Source organism: Miscanthus floridulus, chromosome 10, assembly GCF_019320115.1.
Source record: "Miscanthus floridulus cultivar M001 chromosome 10, ASM1932011v1, whole genome shotgun sequence".
NCBI classification, from domain to species: domain Eukaryota; kingdom Viridiplantae; phylum Streptophyta; class Magnoliopsida; order Poales; family Poaceae; genus Miscanthus; species Miscanthus floridulus.
The window spans coordinates 80261065-80277828 of NC_089589.1; the positions used below are offsets into that span (position 1 = coordinate 80261065).

At 44.2% G+C, this 16764-nt stretch overlaps 1 protein-coding gene across 3 annotated transcripts; it reads right to left on the reverse strand.

The window, feature by feature from the left end:
• Positions 1-2606: 2606 nt before the first annotated feature.
• Positions 2607-7838, reverse strand: LOC136486801 (probable bifunctional methylthioribulose-1-phosphate dehydratase/enolase-phosphatase E1). Of its 3 annotated transcripts, none has more exons than XM_066483823.1 (12): positions 7548-7838; positions 6999-7135; positions 6805-6900; positions 5608-5727; positions 5118-5207; positions 4815-4970; positions 4481-4633; positions 4193-4342; positions 4012-4113; positions 3597-3706; positions 3288-3406; positions 2607-2969 (listed from the first exon to the last, which is right to left on the reverse strand). In XM_066483823.1, exons 1-12 carry the CDS (start codon positions 7744-7746, stop codon positions 2878-2880), a joined length of 1524 nt encoding a protein of 507 aa, XP_066339920.1. In that variant the 5' UTR covers positions 7747-7838; the 3' UTR covers positions 2607-2877. The 3 variants fall into 3 exon arrangements, with proteins under 3 accessions (XP_066339920.1, XP_066339919.1, XP_066339921.1); XM_066483822.1 differs by having other exon boundaries at positions 4481-4636; XM_066483824.1 differs by lacking the exons at positions 2607-2969; positions 3288-3406 and having other exon boundaries at positions 3665-3775; positions 4481-4636.
• Positions 7839-16764: the final 8926 nt, after the last annotated feature.

The following is a 16764-nucleotide window of genomic DNA, read 5'->3' on the forward strand; positions in this document are numbered from 1 at the left end:
TCTTTGTTATCTCTTGTCCCGTTGGTTTGCATACTACACTTGTGCTTTACATTTGAGCTTTGCTTGTGTAGTTGTTGCTTAGTCATGTAGATCTCTAGTAGTATTTGTAGCTTTAGTGGAGTAGAGTAGCTAGTTTAGTTGCTTTACTAGTTTAGCCCAACTAGAGTAGTTGCTAGCCTTGTGTGGTTGGGTGCTCTAGGAGTAGTGCTAGTCTTGCTAGTAGATTTGTTTAGGAGGCTTGCTTTGGTCAATGGCGCTCCAGGGTTCTAACAATGCACGGTCTCCCTCATGCCAACCTATCACTATGTCATTAGGACTATGACAACAACTGAAAGCCCTAGTTTGGTTTTGGATAGTTGATGAAACCTAAGTGTACTAATCATTCCTCTAAGTGTATATGAGATAGGATTGGTACACACCAAGTGATGGAGCAAGAAGTCCATGGTGATGAAGGTGGACATGTGATGATGATCAAGCTCTAAACTTCAAAAAGAAGAAAGAGAAAAACAAAATGGGCTCAAGGCAAAGGTATATTTGATAGGGCCATTTTGTTTTACCACTTAAGACACCAAGTGGGTGTGAATGGGTTTAGGATAGATAGCTGTAGTATTAAGAGGGGTGATCTTGATGCAAATCCGGTTGTCTAAGTGCCACTAGGTGATTTAACACTTGCATTTGCATTAGGACCTAGTGAGTGCTAACATCCCTTGGAAAACTTGTTTGTGAAATGCTAAGTCACATGCACAAGTGATGAAACTTGGTGGAGTTAACACATTTGCACAAGGGATGTTGTTGGAGAAGAGAAGGAGGTCACTAGGTGTGACCGGATGCTGGCTCCGGGGTAACCGGACGCGTCCGGTCAGTGACCCAAGGCATGGCCAGCAGGTTTGGCTCGACCGGACTCTAGACAAGGGGCGCTACCGGACACGCCCCTAGTATAGTTCCTCGACAGGCAACGGTAGCAGTGCAGAGACCGGACACTGGGCAAGTCCGGCCACTACTGACCAGACGCGTCCGGTCATTAAAAATCGTCTCTGGATCGAGATCGGACGCGCGGGGCTGGTGAGTCCGGTCACTTGATTGGCAAGTCCGGTCAGGTGATGACAAGCGCGCAAGACTAGCCGTTGGCGCCCAACGGCTATATCTATTTGAATGGGACACGTGGCTGCGGGGGGGGGGGGGTGTTGACCGGACGCGTCCGGTGCAACATAACAGCGCGTCCGGTCAGTGCGTAGAGAAGGGGTTAAGTGACCAACTAGTATGTGACTTGTTGGGGCTCTATAAATAGGTGGCCGGCTTGGGCTCACTCTCTTGGATACTTTGATCTTTTATACATCCTTGTGAGCTAAGCCAAACACCTCCCACTCATCTCCTTCATTGATTCACCATCTTTGTGAGATTGGGAGTGATTCTAGTGCATTTGCTTATTGTTTGAGCATCTAGTGGCACTAGTGATCATGTGAGCTGCAAGATTGTTTGTTACTCTTGGTGGTTGCCACCATCTAGACGGCTTGGAGCAGCTCTTGGTGATTGACATGAGTTGGTGATTGTTCGGGGCCATCCCGATTGGATTTGTGAGGGGTTCTTAAACTTTTCCCAGCGGAAAGCCAAAAGGTACTCTAGTGGATTGCTCGTAGCTTGTGGATCCTCATCTTGTGTTGGTTGTGCGGCACTCAGTTGCGGGTTAGGCGTGTGATGCCTATAAGCGCGTGAACCTCCAAGTGAGTGAATCGCTACAACAAGGACGTAGCTTGCCGACAAGCAAGTGAACCTTGGTAAAAATCTTGGTGTCATCTCTTGGCATTCTTGATTATTTGATCATCTATTGTCTCTTGCCACGACGGTATAATCACCTTGTTTCTACCTTGTGTTACATTCATAGTTATCTTGTGTAGAGCTTGTGGTAGTCTTGCTAGTTGAGTAGTGTAGCTTAATTAGTTGTAATTATCTTGTTAGCTTGCTCACTAGTTGTAAAGTAGTGATCTAGCCATTGTATGACACTTAGAGATCATAGCCAATAGCATTGGATTGGTGGCTTGCAACACAATCACTAGAGCTAGTGCAAGTTCGCAATTATAGCCTTGTTGTTTTCTAAGCTTTTGTTCTAGTAATTTGTAGAAATTTTATTAGGCTATTCACCACCCCTCCAACTATTTAGGACCTTTCAACACCCCTCCCATGCCTGTCGCTACGTCATTGGGACTATGACAACAACCCTCCCCTCATATTTATGACGAGACTAGGTTACAAGACTCTGACTCCAACTCTACCTTATACTGCTAAACTGAACTCAAAGTGTAAGAAACTCATACATAATAGAGTTGGAATCATTCACAAATAAGCGTTGCTAACTTGCAAGTTGCAACAGTCAATAACACTTGCATGCTTCAGTGCAATCATTATCGATCAATCATAAAATTTTGGTATTTACCACATGTGCATTTTAAAATATCCACAGTAAAGTAGTTTAAAGAAGCATAGCACAATCTAAATAACAAATTCCAATAGGATTTAAAAATTTAATGCTACAGCTCCACGAAATAACCCAGGACTACCTACTACGTTTTAATTTATAAATAAATTAATGATAGGAAAACAGAGTTTAAGTTAGCAGTCTAGCAGAGCAGTGTAAAAGTAATCGATGGTAATATGACTCAGATTCTCTTCATTGTAATGCAGTAGGGCAAAAATAACAAAATGAAAGCCCTCTCACTATAACAAATATTATTATTGGCTCGCAGAGTGATGAATAATAGATGCACATTTGTGAGTTTTCAGTTTATTATGTCTCGTGCCGTGCTGCCATGTTGAATCATGAATTTGATCCGGTGCATTGTTAGCCAAGAGGCCAGGAAGCATTCGAGAACCCCATATTCCTCAGATCTCGCTGAACGATTTGATAGTGCGGAATCCATGATTCTCAGGAACCGGAGCATTTCCCTGACGGATAGATATTACCACCTCAAAACCTGAAATTCGGTGTTAATTTGATAGTAATGATACAAGACCATATTTCAAAACCACATGAAAAATGCAAGTTTATATCAAACATATGAATTGATGATTGCTTCAGCATTTTGCATATTTCACAGGACCATAACTCCATAAGACCCAAAAACTAGAAGATACCATAACATGATTACATGATTAGCACGGCACAAAGTTAAAAACTTAATATATATTGTGCAAAAACAGAATAGATCTGAAATGGCCCAAAGGACGTGGGAAGCACATATACACGATTTGATCTGCACAAGTTCAATATTATAGAGTGAAGTACTAATTACCAGCGTCTTTTGCAGCAATGGCTTCTTGGAAGACATCAGTTATGAATAAGATTTGAGATGGATTATCGACCCCAAGTGATTGAGAGATCTCAAAATAGCTCCTAGTTTCTCTTTTGTTCCTGTACGTACAAGTTTATAAATCAAAAATTTTGTGTCAACATTTTGATTGTAAAGAAGAATGGAACAACGAACGCATTGCTAAATAACTACCTGAATCTGTTTTATTTCTGTTTATGAAAGAGAATGAAATCATTTTTTTCTTTTATGTTGACTCATAGGCAAATGGAAGGAACAAAAATCAGAGCTTACCCGATAGTGGTGTCAAAATATCCACAAAGGAACTTTCGTAGGTCACCATACATTGTGTTGCCAAATAGAAGCCTTTGTGCCTCTCTACTGCCACTTGAGTATATGTAAACCTATTGACAGTATATATGATTTAGCTCCATGCGAAAATGTGCTAGCTGTGCTAGACCCTTGCCCCTGCCCTAATCCAAGAAAATGCGATTACATACTCTACAAATTTGGGAATGTGAATTGTAATGTCGCAGTTCTGGATCTTTACTGCAGAAGTGCGCATTTGTTTTCAACTGAGTGACTAAACAGTTTGGCAATGTATAATGTTACAATCTCAAGGTTCTCATTAACAAAGTCGCTACAAAAAAAATAGCAATGCCTGAATAGGACTTATGCAATTCACATGTGTGTGTGAGCAAAATGATACCTTTATGTTACTAGAATGCCAGTTCTTTAGTGCCTCGGGAACATCCTCAAAGACGACTCCTTGTATTTCCTTCTTTTCAAATCCAGTCCTCCATATATGACCCTTAATATAAAGAATTAGAGCTGTTGAAATATAACAAAATTGGAAAATAAGCAAAGAATGTGAACTGTAAACTAGGTACCTGAAGTTGTTTCAGTGATGTAATCTTTCGGTCTGCTTTAATCATCGATTCAACATTAGAGACCAACAAATCGATAACCTCTTCTTTGCCAGCCTCATCAGGTGGAACTGGCACAGCCCCAAGAATTCTGTTTCTTAAATCATCTTCAATCTGAATAGTTGGTAACTGTTGGTTAGAATATGAATAAAACAAAATAATTTGTGCAAACTATCAGTTTCAAATAAAAATTGTTTCTGCTGGCACTTATACAGCACAAACCTATAGTGTTCTTTGTTAATCACTACTTACCTGGAGGCGCAATAGTTTGATGTCTTCTTTGGTTTCTTCAGAATCAAATGTAGAAGTTAGATGTTTTCGTACATTATCACGGGCATAAGGGAACATAACATCAGTCACGAATGATATTGGAGTGGTTGTGCCCTCAATGTCAAGTACAACACACTGCTACAGCAAAAAAAGAAGGGTCGAGTTGAAGAGAAGAGACATGAAAAAAAAAAGAACTTCCGCAAAATGTTAAGGAAACAGTATGAACAATACAACTTTCAGAAGATTACATAAGCAACAAACACAAGTATGACACACGGTGTTCTCAAATTTTTTAGAAACAATGAACTGAACTAACCACGGGTGATTCAGCAGCATGACCTCCATTAGAAATTCCAGGGCTCAAAGTTTTGTGTGGTCTCTTTGCTATTGGACCATGTTCAGGAGTTGTCCAATCAATACCTAATTGATAGAGCTTGATGGCGGCATCTAAAAGATAATGATAACTTTCAGCCTGAAACGTGAGACCATAGCATGAAGTAAAAATCTAAAGCAGTGGATGTTCATAAGAAATAAAGAAAGCTGTGGTGAGTGTTCATCGGAGAAATGGTAGTCGGCAGTCAACACCTGGAGCATTTGAAAACTCAGACAGAAAACATACCTGTGTCTTGGCACTGATCCAGGAGTCACCCCACACAAATATTCCATGGTTTCGCACAAGGACAGCCGTTGCCTTTGGGTATGCTGCAATCTGTTAAATAGTTTTGCGTCAATTGCCTACATATAAACTCTATATCTGTAAAAGAGTGTTGCAGGAAACAAATAAGGTGGCAATTCGTTTCTGAAGATGGGTAAACTGTCATGATTCTTGCAATTAGAAGTTGTTAGCAACAATGAACAATTAGTCAGTCATGTTTTAACATTTATTACTACAATAGATTATATGTCATAGTACTTCACTAAAAGAGCATGAATATGCCTTTAATCCCTAAGTTCCTGTTTTTGGTAATTCAAATCCTTATACCTAATCCCAGTTAGCTCATGACCTTTGAGAACTGAAAACTCCAAAATGACAAGATTGTCTTTGAACTTGCACATAGTATCTCTAGGATGGGATGGAGATGATTTAGAAAAAGATATTGACAACATACCGCCTCACTTAAGGAGTCAGTGAGCTCATACTCATAAGGAGTGTTCTCGATGATTGGAATAACCAATTCATCGCGGTAGCCATGACCTTTGATTGCTTTAATCATTTCCATATGGGTCATCTGCATTAAACTCAGCATAGTAATATAATAAAGGTTTTCTGTACAAAAATGACTTTAGTAGGTAATACAACATTAAAATGTGATCAGCATGTAACAGAATCTTCTACAAATTCTAGTTTGGATATCATACATCATCATTTTCCAACGATTGTATGATATTGCTGACAAATCAATCAACACATCACTGTCTTCTCAATCTCCCTCCTATTTTAGTTCTTTCTCAATATCTTTCTTAGAACTCCAAAGCAGGTATGATATTAATGTAGCACCTTTGTCTAGTATTGTAGTCCTATTTCATCAAATTTTAGACAACACATTAAACTATTATTTGATATTATTTTTCAAGGAACATATATTAGATATAAAGTTCATATAACACAGTTATTACTTTCACATTTATCTTCCATGAGTTATATATGATCATTGTGTCTACCACGAGACTTCCCAAGGAACGTGTCTACCATAGACTTCAGTAAACATTAGACCACTTTATGGAGAATTTAGGGACTTTGTAGATACAACAGTCCACAATACTGGTTGAATCCATACTAGCCCATTCATTATCTCTATGAAATCACTGGTGATTGAAACGAATTTGTACAAAAAAAAAACAAGTCACCTTTTATTTTGTGGTGTTCAGGCTTCAGCTTCACCCTTTCTTGTTTTAATGTCTTCCATGGACCAGGAAAGAAGTGTGACGTGGATTTGAACTCAAAATATTGGATCCTGTGGGGGTGTCTAGGACTACTCCACAAACTCCACCGTGGAGCAGCTCCACAAAAAACTGGAGTTTATGGAGCACCTCTTTAGGTGCTCTCACAACTCCACCCTTTTTTCTCGAATAGAGTGCGTGGAGCTAAAACCGTTTGGCTAAATAACGTGGAGCGAAGCTAAAAAAATGTGTAGCGGAACAGTCCCAAACACCCTATATATATAACACCATCTAGAGGGTCATGTGCACATAAATGTTAATTAATGGCTCTACAAGCCCTTGATTTTTTTTTCTTCTCTCGACACGCGGAAGAGTAGCATATCATTATATTAAGAAGAGAAATGGGGTTGGACAAGGGGATTCACCCTGAACTCCTTTGCACCAGGATCAAGCATTGAGGCGATGCAAGTCTCTATTCCATGGCTGTGAAATACTGCCCCAGCTCCTCTCATCTGATATGCCTTCAAAACACCAAATTCCGAAAAGGATATTAGATAGGATAGTGAAATAAAAACGATATGATGCATCAACAAAAACTAGACCGAAGAGCATCACAAACTTTCATGAACAGAGGTGCACAATCTGTACACTTTAGCGGCTTGTTCGGCCATGGCTTTGCTGCAGGTGCAGAGAGCACCTCCCCATCTGCAGAAAACACATACATGTCCTCTGCCGCCATCCTCTCCTTTTGCACACCTGGCAAAATGTAAACATCAGACATATTCAGTGCGGTGCTGGAAATCTTATATTCTTTCATAATTTCGACACTGCATGTCAACCCTCGTGTCCGTTCAATGTACTGTATTATCCAAAACTAGACATTGCAAAGATATGTTTTTTTTTTACAGTACATATACACCTGAAACTGAAAAGCACAAGCTTTATTTTGTGAGCTCACTTGGTCACTAAAACTTGGGTTAGTCTCATAACAAGCATATAATCTCTGACTCGCTATTGCAAGCTTTTCCCGTGAAACAACATCGTAAAATAGTTTCTGACTTTTTTCACGCGGATTTCGCTGCAGACTCTAATTTTGAATTGGAAACATATGGCCGGCCAGGCTGCGGTCGGGCGGTCCGGAAATTGGAATGAAACACTGATTAATTACCGGAGGGCGACATGACGATGAGGCGGTCGGCGAGCGGCACGTCAGGGTCGTGGACCTTGACGGTGATGCTCCCGCCGGTGCCGGTGAGCCACCCCGGCGCGTAGAAGTGCCGGCACAGCTCCGCCACCAGCTCCCGCGCCTCCCGCACCGCCGGCCCCGCGAGGTACGCCTCCGACCGCGACGTTTCGCCGCACGCCATGGCCCTCGCCTAGTCGCCTGCTCTTTCTCCACTGACGAGGTGACGCCGGCCGGCTGTTCTCGGTCTCGCCTTGAGATTGGCCCTCGCCTAGTCCCCTTCCCCTCTGCTTATTTTTTGAACGATGGGCGGGCTATTAATTGCGTTGATATGCAACCTGGGCCCACACGTCAGTGGCGTACTCGCAGGGATCTGGGGAGTGGCCATGGCCATGGTGGAGGCGGTTAGGTCCTGTTTGGTTCAGTTCATCTGAGTCTTGCTTATAAGCTGAGCAGGATTATCTGATAAGTCAATCTAAGCTGAGCGTTTGGCTGGCTCGATTATTTTGGGATGGATATTTTGCACTAGAAACCCTGACTTTTCTAAAACTATGTAGCACTGTTTACTACTATTCCTGTGAGTCTATAACCTTACCACTTGACCCAAATAAAAGTTTCTATTTACATCCAGGTCCTTCTTCGTGGGGGAGAAGCTACGGTGCGGGATCCGAGAGGGGGAGGAGCTCCCGGCGAGAGAGAGGAGCTCCGGCGGCCGGCGGAGCTACGGGCGGGCGGATCCGTCGGTAGAGCTGTGGCTGCGGGCGGATGAGAGGGGGAGGAGCTCCAGGCGAGGAGGAGCTCCGGTGGTAGGCAGAGAAGCGAGCGGGCGAATCTGTCGGCGGAGCTGCTGTAACACCCCGGTGTTATGCCTACATTTAAGCACTGCAAATCACGCATATCATGCATCATCAAGCATCCAAATCCTACATGCTTAATCATGTGCATATCAATTGAAACATTGTTTTGAAACAATTGAAACGTGCGTGAAACCTGAATGTTGCATACACCGGTTTAAGAATTGTTTTGCCCTGATTTTGCTTGCTAGGGTAGTAGAGCTTGTTTGGTTATAATTATAAATCATCTAGAATTGTTTATCACAATTTTTGGAGCAAGGTTTGCATTTGAATTATTGCCAAATTTTGCTTTAAAAATAATTCTTCAAAAATTAGGGTTCAAGTCAAAATTGACTTTAATTGTATAATTCAAAATCTATAATGAATTGGACGTTGGTCTTAAAATCAAAGTTGTAGAGGATAAAATTTTGAGCAACTTTTATTTTTGGCTCAAAGTTTGAAACTGCTTTGATTTAGTCCAAAAATTCGTTTGAATGGAAAAGGAATTCAAATTAATTTGAAAAATCTTGTTTTTACCTTCGTGGGCCTTGCGCCCCGCTTCTGGCCCGCCTGCCGAAGCCGGCCCAGCGCGCCAGCAAGCCGCCCGCAGCCGCGCGCCAGCCCATCGCGCCTCGGCCCAGCCCAGCCCCGCGCGCCGCGCCGTCCCCCTGCTGCTCGCCGCGCCACGCCACGACCGCGGCAGAAAGCGTCCGCCGCGTGGCGACCGCATGCCGGCGTCAACCGCCGCGCGGCAGCCGCGGCCTGACATCGCGCCCACGCGCCCGCCTTCACCTGCTGATGCCCGCGCACTCGCTCACTCGCGCCCACGCTTCCTCTTCTCCCCTCCAGAGCCGAGAGCTCGAGCTCCGCCCTCGCCGCGCCCGCCGCTCTGCCGGCGCCAAGCTCTCGCACCGCCGCGTCATTTTCCGATTGCTCGCGCCCACAGCCGCGCCTCGCCTCCCTTCGGCTCACGCTCGCGCTTGCGCCGCCTTCCGAGCCCTGGGTGAGCTTCCCCGCGCCTCGCCACCGACGTCCATGGCGCCGCCATGCTCGGCCGCCGTGGAGCGCCCTCTTCCTCCCCTTCTCAGCCGTGCTTAGCTGCCTGCTCGCTTTCGCCATGGCCTCGCACACCTATTGCGCTCGCTTGCTTGCGCTGCCATGGCCGGAGACGGCCGCCGGCCGCTGGCCGAGCCTCGCCGTCGCGCCAGCGCGCGCCCCGGCAAGGCGCTCTGCCTCGGCTGGCCAGGCCGAGCCAGGCCGGGGGTTGACGCCCTGTTGGGCCGTCTTCCTTCCCTCGCGCTCGGGCCGCGCAGGCCGGTTGTGGCCGTGGGCCAGCTGTTCCCCACGGGCCGGCCCAGTAACGCTTAAGTGAATTGATTTTCATTATTCTTTATTATTTGAAATCTGAAATGGTTTGAAAAATTTTTGGATGGTCAAACTTGCTCCAAATTTGTTGAAACAAAATTTGCTAGGTTCCTTATCACCAGATCTACTTGGGAAAATTATTGCATGTCATGTTTGGGATACTTTTCTGTAGGATTTTATTTAATCATGGATATTGCTGATAACTTGAAAAATATGTAGAAAAATCTATAGTCTGCAGAAAAATATGATTTCAAGTTTGTTACTCTTCTTAGGTCATGTACTTCCTAGGAAAAATATGTTTCATGCATGTGCTGTGGAAAACTTTGGAGGTGTAGTTCAAGTGCCTTTAATGGCTGATTTTTGTTATTTTTGCTAGAGAGCAAACTTTGTATAAAACATGCATGTGGTAATTTTCGTACAGTCATTATATGCTATTAAGAACCTAGGAAAAATACTAATTCTATTGTTTGACACTTTTCATAGTACAAAGTAATTTCATGCTCATTTTGATGCTATAGCTTGTCATTTTTGTGTAGGATAGTTTACTTATCCAAATGCTATGAAATTTTTATGGTAGTCTGTTTAGGATAGTATTATGCTACTGTGATTTTCTCAGATTTTTAAGAGCATCAGAAATATATGTTGCTATTCAAACCTATTATTAATTAGAGTTTAAGCAAGTGTCGCTTTAAGTGTGATTAAGAAATTAGTAAAGCTTTGGTGTATCTTTGAAGCATTTCATGAGATAGGTTAACTTAACATATTAGTAGTAGAAGAGAATGCAGTAGATGACATGTGCTTGTAGTATAGTTTCTTGGATGATGTTGGCTACCTTGCATTTCAACATATCCATTGCATTCATCTCCTTCGATGCACCGTTTGCATAATCACTTACGCGCATTGCATCATACAGGATCGCAAACCGAGAACCCAGTCGTCATACCTGAGGAGCCAGGGGAGCAGCTCGAGGTGCAGCAGCAGGAAGTGCCAGAAGCCGACGAGAAGGACGTTGAGGAACTTCCGGAGTGCCCCGATCACCGTCCGAGCTCCTTCGAGAGAGGCAAGCCCCGGAGCATTTTTCTCCCGGTTTGCAATAATTTAATTAAATACTTTACTTTAAAGTAATGCATTACGTTCAGGAGTTGTTTGCAACCGTTGCTGCATTATACCTTGCTTACCTTTGTTATACTATATCCTTGTTACCCTGGTATCCGCAGTCGAGTCAATGCTTAGCTGGCTTAGACCGGTAGAAGTCAGGTGATTTCCTATCACCTGCGAGCTATAGGTGGTTACCTGGATCTGCTTGGATGACTATGAAGTCATGGTATAACTAAGTGTTAAATGAAGTTGAGACCGAACGAAGACTTGCAGAGTTTTGGACTGTAGTGTTTCCGTCTGTGTCGATTAAGGACCGACCGTTGTTGGGCCTCGAGTCATGTTGAACGCATGCCTTACATTTAGCTGGCCGGATAAAGTACCTTCCGACCGCGAAGCTGGGAGATTTTTCGGACCGAGCAGATTGCCCGCAACGCACTATGCCGGAGCAGGTGTGGTAGGACACGGGGGCGGGATGATAAGGCCAAAGTGCAGTCGGTCGGCCCTCGGGTACATGTGGTTCCTGGCAAACTCGAGATTTCCTGGAAAGTTGACTCGGTGATCAATATCTCACTTTAGCGGGTGAGTGAGGTTTGTGTAAGGAATAAATCACCAGCTGGTTAGGAATCGATTCGAATCGCCATCGCTCCTGGATAGTGAGCACTTGACTTGAGTTACTTCATCGTAGTAAATGTGATGGAACACTTGGACAGTTATAGTGAATATGACAGTATGGAAGTTGTTTAATGATCATTGGTTATCATTATCTGCTTAATCACATGTTTACTCTAGAATAGGTGCAAACCTAGTTGACAGGTTAATAATAATTAACTTGGCAATAATACTTTTAGAAAGGTTCTTGAAATGCTAAAATGCTTCTTTTTTTGCAAATGAGTCAGCTACCCTACTATAAAGCCCTTCATAATCCTTGGTGTCATTTATTTTCGGTTATGTCGGGTAAGTCTGGCTGAGTACCTTCTCGTACTCAGGGTTTTATTCCCACTTGTTGCAGATGGGCAGATGTATTACGGCTACTGTATCAACTGCCTTTATCCTACGATGGGTGATGCTTAGGACCATGGGCATGGTCATTCCTTACGTCTCATCTGATGCTTTTGTTGGAGATGATCATTCGCTGGCACTATATTTAAACTCCGCGTGAGTGTGTGTGTGGTTTGAACAAATGACTTCCGCTACTTTTATTTGAACTGGTTTTGTAATAACTATGTTGAAACTCTGATGTATCCGTGATGCAAACTTTTATGTAATATGTGATGGTGACCGCTAAACTTATTACGATCATGGCTGGGACACGAGTTGGTTTGAAATCCTTCGTGATTTCACGGACTACCGGGTTATACGGGCTTAAGTTTGCTCAATCGTCTGCTCTGGTGGATGATTTTCTTACTTAATTTCGTATAATTGGTCGGTTCTGTTACAGCTGGTATCAGAGCATGGTTTAGCGTGTTACTGTTCATAAGTGTATTTAAAACAAAAAGGCAATTGGAAAACATGATTTTAAAACTATAAAGTGTGCCAGTGATCATATCCTTTATGCCCAGTTAAGGACTTTAGGTGGCTTAATTAAGTACTGACTTGGGGTTCTTGCATCATATTTCTCTTTCGTCGCTCATACGGCGTGCTATTGTATGAGTGCCACTTGTTTGAGTGGTAATGAATGGATCATTTGCCTCTACGCCTCGGTAAGTGTGAGTTGTGAGAGCATGATCGGATACACCGCCGATCTAGGGTAAATACTTATATGATGCCGGAGTAATTACATGTTCTACGCATGTTTTACAACGGTATCTCATGTATGGGTCTTTCGTCTATTGAGGCGATGCCGTCAATAGGACGATGGTTCGGGTAGTTACTACCGTTGTACACGTATCTAGGGATTCGTGTAGAGCGTGTAGATAAAACTTTACTGCTTTTATGCATTCATTGGGAATTGGGCTGAAATAAATCTTCTGCAGGTACATAACAACGCTATCGTGTAGAACGTATTAGCTACGTATTGAGAGATCGTTGTATGCCACCGAATTAGTCGTTAGAAATTATTTATTTCCTAAGTTTGGGAGGACGTACGACACGTACATACATCATGTTACTTGTGCATCTCATTCATCTCATGCATACCTCCCCTTATAAATTGATTATCTCATTTTGATAAAAGTGTATCACCTAAAATATGTTTCCCCGAAGTAATAAGAGAACTTTTGCTATAGATGGCCCGCACGAAGCAGACCGCCCGTAAGTCCACCGGAGGAAGAGCACCTCGACGTCCGTTGGCCCTGAGGGAGCACCGCACCACGGACACCTTCTTGAGCGAGTTTGGCATGCCAACTTTGCTTTGGAGAGTGCTCCATGATGTGGGGTACCCAGAGGGTCAAGAGCCGGTGTACTCTTGGAATGAGAGCCAGTTAGCAGATGATGGACTTGCAGTGGTGGAGATCAGGGTTCCTGCTCTCAGTGATGCTCTAGATTGGGATGGTTGGCATTTGGAGTTTGAGGGTCGCACTCCAGCTGAGGGTGCAGAGGGAGCAGCCTTCCATGTCATCAGGGACATTATGAGCAGATTTCCTAGTGAGCTTGCTGCAGCTCTAGCTGGTACTTTTCCTAGGGATGATCCTCGCGATGCCATTTGGGTTCAGCCTCAAGGAAGTGCATTGGTCGGAGGTCCAGCTAAAGGACAGGCTAGCGACAACCAGGCGATGAGTGCTATGTTCGCCGCCATCAGAGCGTATGAGGGTCTTGAGAGTACCTACTGGACTTTGACTGGCTTGCGTAGTGAGGATAAGCTCAAAGGGAAGAAGCAGAAGAAGAGACAGGCACGAGCTATAGCTAGCTTGCAGGAGCAGTTGGCTGATATGAACTTACAGCAAGATCAGGCGGTTGAGAGAGGTGATAGAGCTATGCAGCGAGTGCATACGTTGACTCAAGCCAACACCAATGCAGACCGCATGATTGGACAGTTGGTTCAGGAAAGGAATGAAGCCTGGAACGCAAGAAACCTTCTGTTGCAGAGAGTCGATGAGCTAGAGGAATACAACGGCAACCTGCACGAGGAGTTTCACGCGCTCTACAATGGGGTTGGCCCATATGCTCCACCGAACGCCGCTGGCATGGACATCGACGACGACGACCAGGATGAGCCTGTAGTTTCACCTGGAGGCGATGGTGACGTCTCCGATCCCGACGATGGCCCCGAGGAGTAGGCTAATTGCTTTGCGCTAGTATCTAGGTCCTGTCGCGAGGACCTTTCTTTTGTTGGCATGTAACCTATCGTATGTTGTTTCGAACGTATGAGACTTGGTATGTGGTTGGAACTTGATTCTCGAATGCGATATCTGAACGCATAAAAAGTCCAGTGTATGTATGCTGGCAATGTGATTGTATGGATGCGATGTTTGCCGTTTAAGTAATTCGATTAAGTGCTGTTGTTTTAATTGGAATGCGATTGTTGTGCCTCTGTTTTATTGTATGAATTTATTCTCTCCAGTAAATTCAGTACGGCATAATTTTTCCTTCACTCGCAATTATTACAGCTTCACTCAATCATTACTTGTTGCTGAAATATGCAGATGACAAACACTCGCCGAACCACGTAAGAGGCCGCTGAGCCCGGTGCTAACGGTACGGGGACGGGTGGTGGTGGTGGAAACCATGGCAACAACAATGAGCCTCCCCATGAACCGCATTTGCCACCTCCTCCCCCGTTCACCCCCGAGATGTTTCTCGCACAGCTGCTCGGGAGTCAGCGCAACGCGGAACAATCTCAGAAGAACATGGAAGATTTCCTTCGGACCATCGCCAACAACGTGCAACGTGGTAACAATCAAGGCGGTGGCATGGGAGTGAACCAATACAGCAGCTTCAAAGATTTCATGGACACCAGGCCACCCGTATTCAAGGAAGCAACAGAGCCACTCGATGCTGAGGAATGGATCAACACGATGGAAGATAAATTCTATGTGTTGAGGATGACTGAGGTTCTGAAAACGGAATATGCCGCACTTCAATTGCAAGGACCGGCGGGAATGTGGTGGAAGCACCATCGCACCACCTTCCCTCCAAATGCTCAGATTTCTTGGAGAGAGTTTGTTGTGGCCTTCCGTGGAGTCTATATTCCACCCGGGCTGACTGAAATGAAGTTGGGAGAGTTTCTGGCATTGAACCAGGGTACCAAAATCGTGACGCAATACCTGCATGCCTTCAACAACTTGTGTCGCTATGCTCCCGACATGGTAGACACAGATGCCAAAAGGATAGCCAGTTTTAAGAGGGGTCTCAATCCAAAAATGATGAAGCATGTTGGTACCAACAACCGCGTCAGATTCAATGACTTCATCAGCGACTGTCTGAAGCAGGAGAAGAATAACAACGCCAGCACCGCAGCCAAGACACGCAAGAGAGCCTTTGAAGGTGGGCCGTCTCAAGCTAGAGCACCTATGGGAGGTCGTCCTCCATATCGCCCATCGGCACCTGGCGCCAGATTCAGGCCACCTCAGCCAAGAAGCCAGAATTTCCGTGGACCTCAGAAGCCGTACAAGATGGCAGTATAGCCCAACAAAGCAGCCGCAACTGCGGTACAAGGCAGTTCCAAGGGAGCTGTGGGATCTGCCGGGACAGTAAGAGGACCCTGCTATAACTGTGATCAACCCGGTCATTTCTCGAAGTTTTGTCCGTACCCGCCCAAGAAGAAGTAGCAGACTTATAATGCTAGAGTGCACAGTACAACAGTGGATGAAATTCCAGAGGGAGAGCCCGTCACTGCTGGTAAGTTTACTGTCAATGAAAACCCTGCAGTTGTTCTATTTGATTCTGGATCATCGCATTCTTTTATGAGTCAAGCATTTGCATAGAAACATGAACAACTATGCACAGAATTGGGTTATGGTTACCGTATAAGTTCAGCAGGGGCTGATGTTTTGACCAACCGGATGGTTCGAGGGGCAACCCTTGAATTAGGTAGCTGGAAGTTCCGAGTGAACTTAATAGTTATGCCTGGATTAGTCTTGGATGTCATTATAGGGATGAATTGGATGAAGGATTGGGGAGCAGTCATAGATACGGGAAGTCGAGTACTTACCCTTAAGGATCCCCTGGGTGAGGGTACTTTCCAAGTATCATTGCCTCGAAGAACAGACCTTATAAGTGTTACATGCGCTACAGCAGTCATTCCTATTCATCAGATTCCGGTAGTGTGTGAATTCCCGGACGTATTCCCGGATGAGCTACCTAGTCTTCCGCCAGATAGGGAGATTGAGTTTGGAATTGAGCTAGTCCCCGGAACAGCTCCGATTTCAAGGAGACCCTATCGGATGCCTCCAGATGAGTTAGCTGAGCTAAAGAAGCAATTAGAAGAATTGTCGAAAAAGGGGTTTATTCGGCCAAGCAAGTCTGAATGGGGATGTCCAGCCTTATTTGTGAAAAAGAAGAAAGAGGGCACGTTGAGAATGTGCGTAGATTATAGGCCACTCAATGCTGTGACCATCAAGAATAAATATCCCTTGCCACATATTGATGTTCTGTTTGACCAATTATCCAAGGCCAAGGTGTTCTCAAAAATAGATTTTAGATCCGGTTATCATCAGATTAAGATTAGGCCACAGGATATATCGAAAACTGCATTTTCCACCAGATACGGGTTGTATGAGTATCTTGTCATGTCTTTTGGCTTGACAAATGCTCCTGCATATTTTATGTTCTTGATGAATACAGTTTTCATGCCAGAATTAGATAAGTTTGTAGTAGTGTTCATCGATGACATTCTGGTGTACTCCGAGAACGAAAAAGATCATGAAGAGCATCTGAGAACTGTCTTGACCAGACTTAGGGATCATCAATTATATGCTAAGTTTAGCAAATGCGAATTCTGGTTGAAGGAAGTTCCTTTCCTTGGTCAT

Excerpts from the sequence above, each read along its gene's own strand:
- LOC136486801 (XM_066483822.1), bottom strand. The coding sequence starts at position 7,746 with ATGGCGTGCGGCGAAACGTCGCGGTCGGAGGCGTACCTCGCGGGGCCG. Across the intron at positions 6,901-6,998 it reads GTGCACCTCTGTTCATGAAA|GCATATCAGATGAGAGGAGC; the intron begins GTTTGTGATGCT and ends GGTGTTTTGAAG. Across the intron at positions 3,407-3,596 it reads TATTTTGACACCACTATCGG|GAACAAAAGAGAAACTAGGA; the intron begins GTAAGCTCTGAT and ends TTGTACGTACAG.